Source organism: Trachinotus anak, unplaced genomic scaffold (genome assembly GCF_046630095.1).
Source record: "Trachinotus anak isolate AG129_WGS33_773 ecotype Australia unplaced genomic scaffold, CSIRO_AGI_Tana_v1 ptg000033l, whole genome shotgun sequence".
Taxonomy (NCBI): Eukaryota; Metazoa; Chordata; class Actinopteri; order Carangiformes; family Carangidae; genus Trachinotus; species Trachinotus anak.
Genome location: NW_027273884.1, coordinates 911,068 through 928,547, shown reverse-complemented (window position 1 = coordinate 928,547; position 17,480 = coordinate 911,068). Strand labels below are relative to the sequence as shown.

At 37.9% G+C, this 17,480-nt stretch overlaps 1 protein-coding gene across 1 annotated transcript; it reads right to left on the bottom strand.

Moving 5' to 3' along the window:
- Positions 1-100: 100 nt before the first annotated feature.
- Positions 101-16,437, bottom strand: LOC139614132 (calpain-9-like). Its single transcript, XM_071471299.1, has 21 exons — positions 16,249-16,437; positions 14,469-14,723; positions 13,744-13,813; positions 12,833-12,951; positions 12,590-12,723; positions 12,299-12,473; positions 10,272-10,346; positions 10,085-10,170; positions 8,969-9,043; positions 8,526-8,686; positions 7,580-7,755; positions 7,126-7,334; positions 6,392-6,437; positions 6,160-6,228; positions 5,791-5,848; positions 5,610-5,671; positions 4,728-4,796; positions 4,463-4,541; positions 3,086-3,202; positions 1,271-1,323; positions 101-1,067 (listed from the first exon to the last, which is right to left on the bottom strand). Exons 2-21 carry the CDS (start codon positions 14,703-14,705, stop codon positions 1,041-1,043), a joined length of 2,097 nt encoding a protein of 698 aa, XP_071327400.1. The 5' UTR covers positions 14,706-14,723; positions 16,249-16,437; the 3' UTR covers positions 101-1,040.
- Between the last annotated feature and the right edge of the window lie 1,043 nt (positions 16,438-17,480).

The window sequence follows — 17,480 nt, the reverse complement described above, 5'->3', positions numbered from 1 at the left end:
TGTGTGTATGCCATGTTTAATAAGCTCATTTCACAAGGAAAATGTCTTGCCACATTTCAAGATATCTGCAAGGCGTTTTTAAGGAATGATATACACCAACTGTTTGGATAATGTCTTTATTTTCTAAAGTACAATGTGATTTTAAAAAATAGAAAAAGTCTATTCCCACCTAAAACAGAAAAAAATGTATTAACCCACTTAAAATGTAAAATATCCCATCTGAGACAGTGGCTAAAAACAAGAATCAATAGCCACACTAGCAGCACTATGAGACAGCACTTAGAGCTTTAAGGGAAGTGTCAATGTCACCATGCTAACATGCCCACACTGTCAGTGCTAGCATGCTGATATTTGGCAGGTATAAGGTTTGCTATGGCCACTATCTTAGTTTGGCACATTAGCATGTTAGCACTAGTAGTTTGGTGCATTTCTAATTACCACTAATCTAAAAGATAAGAGAGTATTGGACAGAGTAAATTTCAACTAACTGATGGCACCAGATGAAAAGTTAGGAGATCACTAAAGGGATTGCAATTCACCCTGAAGGGGCATGAATGTCTATACCAAATTCCATGGCAAACATCCAATAGTTGTCAAGAAATAACATTCAAAACCATCAAAATTTGGAGGATCACCAAAGTCATGTAGGCTTCATCCTCTGTACCAGTGATAGATGTACCAAATTTTATGAAATTATTTCAGTAACTGTTGAGATGTTTAAGTTTGGATTAAAGTGATGGACAACACACTGCTTGAATGGCTAAAAAAGAAAAAAGCTTATTCTCACCTCACAGTAAAAAAGAAAATGCAGTAACCCACTTAAAATTAATGAAGTACCCAACTACGTCTACGTCTGTTACACTGTGTGTGTTTGTCCCACTGGTCCACTCTACTTTCCGGTAGAGTAAAGTAAATGCCCCGTAGGTTCCAATCCATATAATACCTAATTTGCAGCACAGTGTATTTTGTATTTATTTTTCTTTCACATCATCATTTGCTGTAATTCCAAATGAATCCTCCAGCTCATCTTCTCTGCCAGGTTAGGTGTACATTGAAAGGTACATCCACTGTAAATAAAGACAGGACAGATTATTCATGTGCTTCAGCCTACTTGTAGCACTGCTTCAAATCATGATCATTTTATCACAGAAAACTGAAAATGTAGGGGGATGATATCTGAAACATAGCTTAAACTAAACTATCTAAAAATTTTAAGTAATGTTCAAGAAATGTTGAATGTTGACATGAAACTCTGAAAAGCTTTTATTACCTCTGATTCGTGAAGAGTCATGGTCATTCTGTCAGACAACTGGCTGAAGATTTCTATTGAAAAAGATACAAATTCTTATTACTCCAGAAACTGTGAGGGCAAGAAGTGAGAATCAGATGTAACTGTCACAAGCAGTAGCAGCTGTTCAAACCATCACTGTCATCAGTATGACCGCTTCAGCATGACTTATCTTTGCCAGTTGCTGTACTGCCTAACCCGTATGTGAAATAATGTTGTGCTGCCAACAGAATGCAATAGACACCCATTAACAAAGAGTAACCTTGCCTTGCTAACACAACACTTACTCAAAATTCCACAAATGGCAAGTTAAAGGACTTTATTGGGTGGTGAGGGAGACTGAACCTTTTATTTCACTTTATTAAAAAACAAGACCCTCCGCAGCATGATTAATGTTGCACCTCCCTTTGACTTAGGCCAGGAACACACTGCCTGCATTGCGTGTGCGTGGCAACTGCTGTTGCTGATCTGCTGCAGAGAAGCACGTGTGAGTGTTCACACCAGCTGTGTGTCTGCTGTGTCACTACTTCTGCCAGCTCTGTCTTTCTACATAGAGTTTGCAGGTTACTGGAATGTTGGATTTCTTTTCATTTTAAATTAATTTCTGATTTATTTTTTTGACAGGAAATGTCACTAAAATGCTATTGTCTCCACATGCAGCTGCTAAAGTGGTTAAAAAAAATATTTATATTTATTAGTGTCTGTGTCATATTCAGATTCAGCCTAGACATTTAAAACTATACTGAAAGGTGTCAGTTTGGTATAATGTTGCTGGTATAATGTTCATATTACTATCTTCTCTCATGACCCACACGTGTCATGCCTGAAAAATAGGCGAGATGTCACAAGGGCATTGTGTCTGCTCTAACCAGTTAACATGGGTGTGTTCCTGGCCTTAGAGAAAAAACTGTAACACATTTCAAAAAACATGTCATGTTTAATCATGTACCACACTTTAAAACCTAATAGTGTAATGGAACCTCTAATATGCACGACACAGGCACACATTAATACGAAGCTGACAAATACAAACTCAGGATAAGAAAATGACAGTATCCTCCCCCTTTTCTCAACCCTAAAGTACAGCTGAGGTTGATGAATGTCAGCTCTTCAGGTGTTTTATCGTGAACCAAAATAATGGACAAATGGAAATTTCATATCACTGAAAACTAAAATGTGAACTTCATGGTGGCCCTAGAGAAAAGGTCAGTGGACAGACACTATCCACGTTTTGTTCATAGAATAACTTAATGAATAAATGAGTTATTGTCTGAATCCACAGATGTTTTCCATCTCAAACGTTTTTATTACTAATTAACGTAGCACTATCTTTGTCTGTCTTTATCCAAATCTTCACAGTCTTGCACACTGAATTGTCCTGTTGTCTGCTGGTCTTTACCTGCCCACTAGCAGCCACCACTCAGTATTCCCCCCTGCCCATTACCTGACCAATCACCTCACTACCCAGCTGCATTTCATCACCAGTTAAACTCAGTCTATATACAGGGCAGTCCATCCTTGGTTTCGGTCTTCATTTAACATATAGTCAGTTCACTACTAGTAAACTGCTTGTTCTACCTTAATGCTTTCGATTACGTTTCTGTTGCAGATAACCCTGTCTGAATGTGGAGAAAAGTTGTTTTAACTATAGGACTGTTACAGAGATTCCAACTGCTTTTGCATTTACAGTGATAGAAACATGTTTTTCTTCAGGTTTTCATTCTAAAATGTTTGAATGAGTATTTCACTCCAAGGAGGCACCACTGACCATGACAGTAGATGTGCAGATTTACTTACGGTTCATGCAGTCAAAGCGCAGTACTAGACTGATGAAACTCTCCAGTGTTATGTGTCCAGAGGAAGCACCGTAGCGCAGAGCCATCAGATTCAGCATGTCATCACTGATCCTCTTTCCTGAACAACACACACAGGGCAAGAGTTCAGGCAACATCTTATTTAAGCAACGAACTATTATTTTCATTGATTCACCTACCGATTATTTCTTATTTTTCGAAGCCATGACTGTCACACTTTCATAGCTCTCTGGGACACTTGAATAGCACAGAGCCATGGTTAATGTATTAGTAATGCCTGTGCTTTTCCTGACAAATCCAAATGTCTGCTGTGAAAGACATCTAATGTGCTGCGACTGTCCATGTTTGCATGTGAATAATTCAAAATGTAAATGGGCTCTGGCTAAGTAATAAATTGTGTTCAGTTGTGTAATAAGTTGTGATCATCGTGTCCCTCATCTGTTTAAATCAGTCTGTCAAACACAAAAGCAGATGATGACAGCACAAAATCGAAATACAGATGACATGCTGTACAACCAGTTTTTAATTGAAAGTTTTGGAGTTTTGGAGGAACGACATGAAACCATTAACATTAACATAACATTAAGATTGTTCCTACTACATGTTTAATCTTTTCTTCCACAGCAGTGGAAATTTTGCGTGCATGAATAACTCTTGATGCATTTCATTCTTCATTGTTGTGATTAAAACCCTGTGCATGCACAAAAGGAGTCTAAATGTATAAAGACACATTGTCATTGTTGTGATGCACCTCCCTTATGTAGAAACCCTCCTTGCTCTTCACATGAGAAATAAATATTTCTACTTTGGAACAGCACAGCCTGTTCTTGTTCAAATTGAAGCAATTATGTTTTTTGAGGTTTATGTGGTTACTGGCTTCCAGCCACAGCTTTTTCTTCCTTGTTAAATGGTTTACATAACCTTTTCTCACTGTATTAGTTGAGGTATTATAAGAATTTCAACACATGTATGAATATCATAGTACAATATGTAACGTGTAATGGATTATGTGACATATTTCCATGGAAGAACTTTGTTATTCTTCTTTTCCACTCTATTAACCATTGCATGACCCCACAGATCTTTATCATTTGAGTTTGAATGTACAACCTTTACTTTTTGCAACTTTGTTGTATTGGTCCTTTTATTTGAGAATAAGATCTGAGTACTTCCACCACAGCTGGTGTGTACTATTTATTTGGTACCTGGCTTCATAGCTTTCCTTTGCATTAAAAAAAATCTAGCTTTTGTATTTGCTGTTTTTGTGCATCGTTCATTTAATTTAAAATGAGGGGTATAACTCCCAAGATGGTTAAATTAAATGTCCATAGTTGACGAAAAGACCTGGTTTGTTGTCTACCTGAGGCCATGATTGCATTCCTGAGCTCACTCAGTGACAGTGTTCCTGTTTGTGAAACATCAGTGCGAAAGAAAATGTCCTGGGTAAAGAGAAGACATTTAGTTATGTGAAACTCAACACAGGAAGAACCATGATCATCACACAAACCATGATGAGGAATATCATTCTGATCTAAAACAAGATGTATCCTAACCCTATATTAGTCTGTAATCAGTCATAATTTGTTTTATTATCAAATTTTTAATGTTCATTTGGTTCCTTTTACCTTGTATGTGACGACCTTCTTCCACAGACGTACAAATTCCTCACCATTCAGTTTGCCAGTGATAGATGTCTTTAACCCATCATTAAGGTATTAAATCACAACATGTTGTTTCACATCTTACCATGACCTTTAAAACTTTTCGTGACTGTTAAATCAACAAAAGGGCAGGCAGGTTTTGGCATGTAAACCATGCGGAGACTACATAGCGATCGGAGACTAGATAGGCAAGCGGAGCCAAACAACTGGCTACACCACCAACTGCCTGACCTGAGTCAGGTGCAGCTTGGCAAACACACATCTGTAGCTGGCTGTAGCTAATCACATGTCAAAGATCCCAGGACAATCTAGAAATACGCAAACATTAACGTCCAAAAAAATCCTGATCTCTTCTCTGCTTGACAAGCCTCAGGATTTGTCAACTGAACATGGCCATGTCCACAGAAATGAGAGAAATGATAAATGCAGCAGGAGAGAAGTGTTCAATTCCCATGTAAAAGTAGCAGTTTTTGTTGTTTCTATTATCCATGACAGTTTGACAAGGTTAACTACATTGTTATTATTGTAACCATGATAACAGAGATTGTCTAATGTTGAGGAAGTATTTTAACCCAAATCAAATCTTTTCCTAAACCTAACCTTGTAGTGTTAGTGCCTAAATCTAACAAGCCATGACCATTATTATAGTAATCATGGCAACGAAGGTAAGTTTGCTGCTATCAGTACAGTCTGCATGTTCATTATTGTAACCATGACAACCAAGGTCTGGTATGCCTGCTGCCATAGGGGCGCTATTTCAGCAGACACTCCTATGGGACGTATCAGGGGGTTAAAAAAAACGACCTATATTGTTGTTCAGGTTGGAGGACTGGTTGAAGAGGATACATCCATCAGAGCAACCATGCTGCGACAGGCATCAATGCTGAAGCCTCCAGATTTCAAGTCTCCTAAACAAAAATAAAATAAATAGCAGGACACTCAGTTTGGCCAAACCCAGGAACATAGTGGTGCCACAAAAGATTATTATATTTGAATATTTTTGTAACTAGAGTTTTGCAGTTCGAACCTTTCAGGATTTTGTCATTTAGAATCTTCTGTAGCTGCTCAGCATCCACTTCTTCATACTGGAAATGAAATGAAAAGAATGATAGACTCACATGATGATTGTCACTCATGATTTACATTGAGGGTGAACAATAACATGCTAGACTTTATAGCTGTTGTTAAAAGCATGTTTCTGTGATAAAATTCTGGGTATTTTTTAGCCTCCAGTAACTTCTTGGGATCTAGTCTACACTGGTGGAGATTGCAGTTGGGTCCAACTGCTACTGCACCTGTGAGAGTGTTATAAATCTTTTCATCTAACTCTAGGCAAGAAAACAAATAATCATATTTCCCGAAATGTTGAGCTGTTGCTTTAAGACACACAAATTACCTTGTCAGAGTATTGACGGAAGAAGGTTCTCTTATCATCGTCATCTGTTCCATTTTCGGTTGGTGAATGCTGCAGAAGAGTGAGTACTTTCAGCTTCAGATGAATTCATGCACTGGGCAATATGTATGTGTCATATACTATCAGTGTATTCAGTAGAATAAACAACATAGAACAAAACAGCTATACTGAAATAATATGAACAATCTACAATATATTTTAAAATCTTGCACACCTCTTCTTCTTCCACGTGGTTGTGGTTATGGCCACCAGAATTTTCACTGAGAGGACAGACAAGAAACATCAGCATTACTCGTGGCCAGTGACAGGAAGTAACACATTACTTAGCAATGTGGTAACTTGATTACTTTTTTCAAAAAAACGTAGTTTAAGGGTTTGGAAAACCAGAAATTAGATGATTAGTTAATATTAGTTTGGTCTCTGTGCTCGCTGTGTACAGACTGGTCCAGGACCTGCTAACGTTAGCTTGTTAGCCAGCACCTGGACAGCTAACTTTACCCCTTCTATGAGTATTCATATAGTTTAATTAAGAATTGGATGGTTGGATTTGAACAGCTTTACTGTGAAGTCAGGATTTCCGGCGTGTGGCACTGAGGCTAAGATAGCTCAGGCTAAGCTAGCTACTAGATGGTCAGTGAATGCCTCCAAATTGTAGGACAATTACAAGAAAGTCTATTTAGTTATTTCTACACATTAAATATGAAAGATGAAAGAATGGATGAGTGGGTGTAGAAGCCTGAGTTGTTTAAAAGCACCTGTGATGAGGCTGTGCTGGGCAACAATGTTGCTAATGTGTAATTGACTGCAGTTTTCAAGCCAAACATTGCTTATGGCAGAAGTGCCTTTTTTCAGTTAAAAGGCTGTAGTACATGTTCTGTAGTGCCTAGATTAACCAATCTTACATCTACAAAATTGCAAATGCTAATTAGTGAGTTCTGAGTGACTTACTGGATGTGGGTCTCTGCCTTGGACAGGATGGTCAGAATGAAGGAGGCTGTCTCATTGGGATTGAAGGTGGATGGCACAATCAGGTATTCACCAGGCTTTAGCATAAGCAACTCCATCACCTCACGTGCATTCATGTAGGTTTTAGATTGGGCCACAGGTCTGTTTCTTCTGAAGAAGGAGGCTGGGAACTTCCCCTTCTCACCCTTATACTGCAATGCCAGTAATAAGTAGATGTTTTATTTCTATGCAGCTTATCTCAATCTCCAGTATAGATGAGCAATGTGTACTGAAGACTGGGCTAAAAATGTTACTTACTTCATCAGTCACCTTGGATGAAATCCGAAGAAAACAAGTTTATGTTGGGGATAAAACAAAACAATTAGTTAAAGTGAAATCATAATATTATGGGGAGATTAAATAATGCAAATACAAACAAAAAAATTCAAGCAAAAGCAAAATTTACCTCAAATACTGAGAATCCAATGTGGAGATTTTGGACCAGGCGTCTGTTCCTCTTGTCAGGCTTTTGCATGAGAGACACCAGCATGTTGTTTTCACCCTGTGTCTCAGAACATTCACTGAGTAATTTGTCGATCTTGACCCGATACTGTGGATTAGTCCAGAAGGTGTCTGGGGGACAAAAAGGAAAATTTCACATTATACTATTTTGCCAAGGGTAGGCTGAGTCAGCTGATTAATTTAAGAACGTAAAAACTAATTTGTATACTTGTGTAACAATGATAAACTGAAAAACAGAACAGGCTAATCAAACAGACATCACATTAATGCTCTTAGTCACAATGTGGGATTGGGTGAACGGTAAATACTTGAAATGCAAGCTTATTGATGGTTTCACTTCTTCCATGACATTTGTTGTAATAACTGGAATATAGAATATCACTAGCCTTATTCTTTTCCTGACACATCAGTATCATGGACACTCATTTGATCTGTATTGAGGCTGTCAGTAATGAAGAATGTGAAATACAATTTTACAGCCGGTTCCTTCCAAATTCTGCTCTCTCTGAAATTGAGTCTAGGGTGTGCCACTGGAATAGTAATAGACCTTAAAGAAGTTATTATTATCAGTTAATAAAGTCGTGTCACTCTTTCAAAAAAGTGATTTTAAATTTATCACTTAGATTAAATTTATTAAAAATATCATTCAATTCACTTTTTTTTTTTTACCCCAATTTCTTATTCTCTTAAGTCTTTTGGGTGTCTGTACATCATATTCCATCTCACATTTGTCTCTTGCATTAATGTTTACAATTTTTTGTTTTGTGATTGGTTTGAGGTATTTTGGGGGCATGTAGGTCTTGTTTAGATAGTATTAACCAGGTTTTCAAACTGTGAGTTGCAGAGACAGTTTTGCATAATTTCAGATATTCTGAAAGTACCAAGGTTATTCATGCATCCTCCAGCAGTGGTTCCTGCAACCCATCTGCCCTCATAGTAGGAGGTCTTCCAATGGCAAGAGGAGCTTCCATCAAGGAAGTCAGGACACAGGCAGCAGATGTCAAGATCTGTGTAGAACTTACAGAAGTCTTGCAGGGTCATCCTATCGACAACAGCGATTCATTTAGATAAGTATTGTTGTTTTTCTGAATATGATGATGAAAGGTATGAAACCATTAATATGGGATTCACTTCATCCATAAGATAAAAACATGAATTCCATATCAGTCAGTTGAGGTAATGCATGCGTAATTGTTTTAAAGATGTTAGTGAAATGATAAATGAATTATAATTTAAAATTATGTGTCATGAGTATATGCACATAGTACCTGATACATTTTTCATTTTCAAAAATGAAATGAAACTTTGCTTTCAAAATGCTTACCAAAACTCCCCATCATCACCCACTGAAAGGCACAACTCTCGATCTTGAGGACTCACAGTATGCCACAAAGGTGACCTTCAGAGACAGTTTTTTCAGAGAAGAAGGGGGAGAAGAAAGAAATATTGTTATTAATTGTTCTTAACATTAAGACTACTCATGTCTGCAAATGTCACCAGGTCACAGCAGCTTTTTGTCTGTTGTGCCACCCAGCTTGTTTCAACAGCTTCACACTTCCAATCCACATGCCACTATATGCTAACTTAAAGGACAGACTCCCCAGGCAAGGCTTTCCAAAAATTAAACCATCACTATGTAACTCAAACAGGAGAAAAATAACACCTGTCTCTGCTTTGCTGAAAGTGGATACAAGCAAGTGACCCAGTAGTTTTTAGTTTTTAGTGACCGCATCAAGGCAGTGAAATCACATGTACTCTATAGTAGAGCTGCTGAGCAACCAACAGATCACAGTGTGGTTGTACAGGGTGAATAGTGTTAAGCTGAAAAAACATTTGGCTTTAGTTTTGACATATTCTGTTGATAACATGTCAACAAGCTGTAATTGCTGTCCAATAAATCTTGGCTTGCCCACTCCAAACATCCATTTATAGATAAGTAATGTGAAGACTCATCTCAGACATGAACTGGATACATCCTTTTGACATGTCTGCTGGTTAAGAATTAGGTAAGGTTTGAGCAAGAAAAAATTAACAACTGTTACAATGGCCTCCAAGATATTAACCATTGAGATTTATCTCAACCTGTCAAAACTTGGTCTTCCTGATTGTGTTTCTTAGCTGGCAGATCCAGTTTATGATAGTGCAAAGGTGATCACCTGAAGAAAACTACAGTGATGCTTCTTGTGATCCTAATGTCCTAAAACCGTTTCTACATGATTTACAAAGACATGATTATTTAATATACCACTGTGGAGATTATCATCAAGAAGAGCACACAATTTGTTGACAAAGGATCCTTAATATATTGCCTTTGTGACAGTGAATACATCTGCAATGTGCTAATTTGTCATGGGTAAATAGTCTTAATATCTTATCTCATGAGGTGGCAAATCAAAACCATTTCTTCATGAAACATTAGCTGGATGGGAATTATTCTTACCGATCACTCCAGTCACCATTCCACTCTTTTTTGCCCCAGGGGTTCCACAAACGCACCAGGCTTACAAGTTGCCCTTGACTCATCACCTGACCAGCAATCATCACCAGAGAAAGAGACCCAGTATTGTTTACATAAATTACAGAAGTCTGTATGTTATAATGCCTTAAAAGCAAATGCAGTTCTTCACCTGTTTCACACCTGTGACACTATAGGCATGGCCTTGGACCAATCCATTTGGTAGTACAGTGTTGGCAGACGTCTCCTACAAGATAGAGGTATATTATCTTTTCAAGGAGTCTTGGTCTTGTGTAACACATAATAACAACTTAAAGATTTTAAACAATAATATAGCAACGGACAGCTATTTTCTATGTAAAGATACATGGAGTAATCGTGTCCTAATCAGAGAAGGAAGTCACACAAGTTCTATGTGTATTGTAATCTGATCGTACTCTTAGTTTTGGTATCTGATCCAGATGTGTGTGCATGTTAGTGCATGTGAGTCCCTCCCTGTTAAACCCTTGGTCCTCCCTATGTTCATAAACACACAATGACCGCTCAGACGAGATGACACAATTGTCAGGTGAAGGTGACTTTCCAGAGTTGGAGGCTACCGGTGGTAATCCTAGTACCATCAGTGTCTCTACCAGCCCTCTCGGTGTGCCTGTAATTTGTGGAAAAGTCCAAGGCCGAATTTCTTTCACAGTCCAACCATGTACCAGAGCCAATACTTTGGTTTTGATTTTGCTTTTCTGAGACTGAGAAACCTGTGAGCTGCTAAGGGGCTCCATCTTGACTCAGAGTTGGATTTTATTCTCCTCAATGTGTAAGTAACTTCATGGCTACTAAATGTTGTATGTCTGTTTTCATTAGTGACCAGCTACAGTAGCATGATAATGTTAGCGAACTTGCTGTTACCAATATTATGTGAATTATACAAAACAATCAGGGGGGACAACTGTTTCTCCGGGGGGCGTGGAGAAACTGTGCACTGTCAGTGTTGTTTTGTGGAGCGACCTTAAACTTACCACATAGCAAAATGATTTCAGTGTCAAATGGTGCTGTTAGGGACTGTATAAGCTGCTCATACACTATTATGTTTTTCTGGGAGATTTAAAAAAAATGCAAGTGTGCTATGATGTTATGATATTGACAGAGACACAGCTCAACTCTGGTGTACTTTGGCCCAATTTAACCCCAACTTTTAATAAATTAAATTAACTGAAAGCCAAATTTGATTTTGTCTTCATTCTTAATCACTGAACTGGCAACAGTGGACTCTACGTAGGTAAAATTTTAGAAAGAGTTAAACATCAATGTGTAGTAAAGAACTACCTCTTCTTCCCAAGTAACATCAGATTGCAACTCAACCTGGTGCCAGACACGCCCATTTTTGTGCATGAAAATAAATGTACCTAAAATAAAAAGGAACAAATAAAATAATAGAAAATAATAGAAAATAAAAAGAATAAAAAGGAAGAACCAATTCTGTCAAGAGCTGTTACATTCCCATTTACCAATACACCAACTTGATGACATAAACATGAAACATTTTGTAAAATGAGCATGTTATAATGTGAAAACTGAATGTGACAGCTGCATCCTCTGCATTAACAGCTTTCACATGTCAGTAAAGTGCACTCATCCAAAACACTGACCCCACCCTCTCATTATTATAAATGTCAAACATGTCTCAAGCCTCTAGCACTTAACCTTTTCATTCAGGGAAAACCTCTTCGTCTCTTTTTTCATGTTAGGAGCATGTAGTATCATGAGCTCAAGTATGTGCTTTTTTCACTAAATTTCAAGAGACCAGACTAAGACTACTGAGATTCTGCAGAGATTAAGATAAATTAACTTCTTATAGGGATTAGAACCTGTGCAAACAGGTGATTGCTCAGTCCTGGAGCATCAAAAGAAATTTGCATGAAAATGAAATCTTCTTGTGTGCTGCATGTCATGCCACCGATGTATTGAGCCTGCTAGCATTTACACTGAGGTTCAATCACAATGCCTGGAATCTTGGCACTTCTCCAGTCTTTCATTCTATATGTATGAACAAACTTTGTAACTATAAGCTAAGAACATCTTAGCCTTAAAATGCTTTCATGAATAGTCTTGAAAGACTTGACAGACATCCTAAAGAGTTTCAGCACAGTTTATGCTAGCAGAAAGAGCCTGCTTTGTGGTTTTGTGTGGTATATTCATACTTACCCCCTGAGCTGTACCACAACCCATCAGGGACTTGGATTGGCCAGCTCTGCACATCAGATCCCACAGGTTTGGAGGAGGATCTGACAGCTGGATGCAAATGTGGACACCACCAGTGAAGTCCACCAAAGCCTCAGCAGGAGTTCCAGCATTCATGTCTGAGTAGGAACCACACACCCTGACAATAGGACAGTGCGTGTTGAATTGGTTTCACAGACTTTCTGAAAATAAGACCAATCTTACTCTGAAAAGGGACATTTTATGTCTGAGAGACAATGCTTTGTTTTTCCATACTTGGCATAGGCTTTCTCCAGCAAAGCAGGCCAGAATTCAGTTGGGTCTTTGGAATGGACGAAGATTAGTCTGCCATTAATTGTTGGTAGCTTGTCATCAATGACAACATCCACCCACCTTCCAAACCTCCAGAACTGAACAGTTGAGAAAGGAGAGAAGAGGTTTATAGCAAAATATACATAGATATGTGCCATTTAACAGAACCCACTAACAGAAATTACTGTTGGCAGATTGTTGGTTTACCCTGAAGTGGAACAGCCCGCAATATTCTTCATCAAATTTTTGGTCTGGAGGAACAACTTGTCCAAGGATGTGATTCTGAAACGTCAGAGCTCCAATAGACGCAAGAAACCAACAGTTTCCTGAGTAAAAAAGGGTAATTGAGTCGTCAGAACAGTGTGCAATGCAGGCACGACAGTAAAGTTTGTAGACTGGTTTATAGTTTATAGAAATGATCAAGAATTCCAACAGAACCAAGAGGTAGAAAACACTTTGGTACAGTGGTTGCAGTAGCTTGCCTCTGGGCACTCTCTGGGCGAGCACTCACCAGCATTAATTTTAAGACTTGATTTGCTAGCATATGAACAGTGCTGTAATTCTTTGAATTGATCAAAAGTATGCAGAAATGTACAGTGTGAGAAAGAAATAATGTGTTTTTTGAACATTAAAGCATTAAACCCCACTGTATTAGGACCCCCAAGCATGAACCTCAAAATGAGCTAAATATGTCCCTTTTTTTTCTTTGTGGCCAAGGTGACAGAGCATGAGGAATGGAGATAGAAAAACAGGCTTGCAGAGTTTGCATTGTTTTCTATCACTACTGGGCCAACCAATAACAGCACAGCCCAGTGTTGGTTTGGTGATTTTCAGGTTTCAACATGCCTAAGTGTGTTTAAAAGTGGACTAAAGTGGGTTTGTTTAGGCTTGAAGTTAAAGTTACAGTTGTTCATATTACTGCAGAAACTGTATGTTGCAACAGTTGTTTTCTAGATTTGATGATATATTTTAAAATGTAGCAAGATTAGAACTAGAACTGCTCTCTAGCTCCTCTTATGATGTGGAGCTCACTGCCCTACTTTTGTCTGTTTTCTGTCTGTTGTCTGCCTGCTTCTCTTTGTGAAAATGTATGATTATGGATAAAACAGTTTCCCTACCAACAATGCCTTGACCAAAGTCAAATCTGGAGACCCCATCAACAACAAAAGATGGATTGGGAACAAGTTTCTGAAACAGAGGAATAGTTGACAACAGAAAACTTATACATTACTATATGTTATGTTTTTTATAAAATAATACTGAACCAAAAGATTCAGTGATGATTATGTGAAAGGGTTGCTAGTGCTGCCAGTATGGCTCTGTGCAAATTTTTGGAAGCAGCTGCTTGCAAAGGAGCTAACACATGCTAACTGTACCTCCCTCTCCAGCATTAACAGAAAGGAGAATTACATAAACAAGTGAATTAGTTGAATACTTAGCAAATCCGAGGAGGTGACAGACTAAACCAGGTCTAAAACACGAGTTAATAGTTGCTTTACATTTAATGTGTGGCCAGAGGGAGAAATCTAAATGCATAACTATGTTGGCTTGTTTCTGCTTGATGTGTAAGCTGCCATATTTACCATGTTTATTGATTTCAAAACCTTTAAAAGCACAGATTTTGTGAGCATGGCTGCTGTGTCACTTTGGGTTTAGTTAGGTTTGTAAAAACATGCACATACCAAAACATACCTCAAAACGGCTAACAACAAAACAGCTGGACTGTAATTATAACTCAGTCAGTTGAGCACTTCTGGTTGAGACTATGACAACTAACATGTATGTTTAACCATCAAATTAGTGTTATATGGGATCCCATCTTTTTAGCTACCAAAACACTCACCATTGGTCTCAGCCATTCAACTTGGGCTAGGTCAGAGGGCGTCAGTAACCCTTGGCCGATGGAGTTCCTATCAGGGGGGAACATCTCATCGATGTACCTTACACGTCGGATGAGACAGTACTGTTTTAGCTGCTGAAAATCTTGGTTGAAGAAATTCTCAGGGTTGGTGATGGTCCCATAACCATCTTTCTTATGACGTGCATTGATGATGTTCATACACACACCAGGGGGGGGCATTGCTGCAGTGGTTGAGTTCTGTTCAGAAAAAGTTGATTTTGAAAAATCTTGATATTAAACAAATATTTTGCAGACAAAGAAGCTTCAGCTTAAATCCTTGCGTTTAAATCACCTCCAAAGCAAATGTCTAACTATCACAGCAAGCTCTGATACTGCATTTGACTACACATTCAGTTCAGGACCAAGAATCCTTAGTCCTCTTCTATTGCAATTGTATTTATTGAAATGTATTTTGTATTTTTGTATTCTATGCCTTGTACTTGCATTTTATCTTTTACTGCATGCTGTAAGGTGTCCTTGAGTGACTTGAAAGGTGCATATAAATAAAATGTATATTATTATTATTATTATTATTATTATTATTATTATTATTATTATTATTATTATTATTATTATTATTATTATTTATACAAAATAATTATATCAACAAGCATAATTATTCAGACAGCACCCAAATTTACCTTGCTCTGTCACCCAGTTACTGCAGTCCTATAGATTCTCATTGCAAGGGAATTGAGCAAGTAAATGACTGGATGTGTCTGAATTTCCTCCAGCTAATAATAGACAAAACTGAGATAACTGTCTTAGATGCACAAGAAGGAAGGCTGAGACTCAGCATTCATCTGTACTCTTTATCATGTCCAGACAGGACTTAAAGAATGTTATCGCGGGCTTTTATTTCCAGCAGGTTCGGTTACTTTTCTCAGGTCTCAGGCCCCCTCTGTCCCCAGAGTTTACACTAAACATGGAGGAGCAGCATTTAATTACTGAGAACCACAGAGCTTGAACAAGCTCCCAGAGGATAGTAGACCTGCAACAGGTTTGACCTTCTTAAATCCAGGTCAAAAAGTTGGATGTTCTGCACTGCCTTGACTGAAACATTAAGATTTACCATGTTGCCCACCAATCCTATATTTATGTATGTCTCCATTCTTAACTTTTTTCTTTTCTTTTTTTTTTTATCACTAAATTTTTTTAGTGCTTTTTTTCTTTTTACTGCTGTGTCTTAATGTATTATAGGAAGCACTTAAAACTTGTTTTGTGTATTACACTGTTTTGGTCGACCTGTTGGGTGTCAAAGACATAAAATAAGATCTCTGAATAATTCATTGCACATGCTGGTTATACATAACTACAATAGCATGTTATACAATAACTTTATGTTCATGAATTATCATTCTTCGACAGAAGAAAAATAGGGTCTCCTAATTAGTCAGTGTATGTAGTTGTTCATCTCTGTGCTTAAAGAAATTCCATTTATTTTTATTCAATCACAACATTACAACAAAATATGCATAGACTCATAGTTCTAGGAGCGCCAGCCGCAGCAGCAGATAACACTGACAGTACATTTGCTTGTTATATTTCCTGCACTGCATTTACATCAAACAGCTTACCTCAAAAAGACAACAGCTCAACTCAAAAATACAGCACCTCAATTCAATAAGACAACTCCTCAACTCAAGAAGACAATACTACAAGATGTATAAGTGTAAGTTGGGCTGGTTAAAATGTTACTGGCATATAAAGATCTTAATCTTACCTCACCGGCCACAGAAAGTGTTGACTCTAGGTGTACCAGCAGGTATAAGTGAAGAAGCTTCAGGTCTTTTATAGTTGCTGCAAACGCCTGAGGGCCCTTCTGTCACCGTGTAATGTTCATTTATGAAACTCTACCGGAGTATTTACCTGGTGCAGTGGCCCTCCAACTGCAGACAGGTTTAGACAAATAGACCTGCATATACAGAGAGAGAGAGAGAGAGGGCGAGAGAGAGACAGGGAGGGTGTGTGTCCTCATAAATACAACACTCCCATTAGCTTGAATTAAAAGACACTTAATGTGTAAATTAATAGATTCATGGTGCACTGGCTTGTTCACATGTTCAGGACATAAAACTGTTAAAGGAACTGTTTGCAGTGAAAGTCAACCACTACTGTCTCTGCATGTAATGACATGCAACTCCCCTCTTAGAGCTGCTGGCTGCCTTAGATTGACAGAACCACTATTTCATGAGACCTACAAAGAACTTCTAAAATGTCACTTATGTAATGAAGATTCATCCATTATTTGTACCTTTTCCAATTGTTGGTGAGGGGTGTGGTAGATGGAATGCATTCCAGCATGCATCAGGTAGGAGGCAGGACACACCCCTGCTGACCCTTGACAAACTACATGGTTGTCACAGGGCTAACCCTCACACTGACAGACAGACATTCACATGCACATTGACACCTAACGTCAGTGTTCCAGTTCACCTCACCTGCATATCAAATAGTTTTTTTCTTTTTTTTCAATAGTGTTGTTTTTTCTACACAAAAGTGATACTTTTTGTGCTTGGATGATTAAACGTATTTACCATAGATGCATTATTGTACAAATTTTGTAATTTAAAAAAATAAATAAATAAATTTTTGAATCAGTTTTTGTCTAATCACAATTTTTGTCAGAGTGAAAAGTGCTGAGTATCTTGTTGCTGTCTCAGTCTGTAGCATATCAACAGGCCAAAACCCATTACTTTGTGCAGTGAGAAACTGCATGCATATTATGACAGTAAGATTCCCAGGTTAAACCTTTAACTATTTACTATTTTGAACTAACTATTTTCAGCCAAAAGAGGGCAGAAGTGCAGCACAAATTTATGTTCAAAACAGGTCTGTGAACATCCGAGGGGTAACAACAAGCCTTCATGCAAACATAATGAATAATACACTTTATTTATCCTGATCTGGCTGACATGCTTCTAATTGGGTAATCATTATTTCTACAATTATATA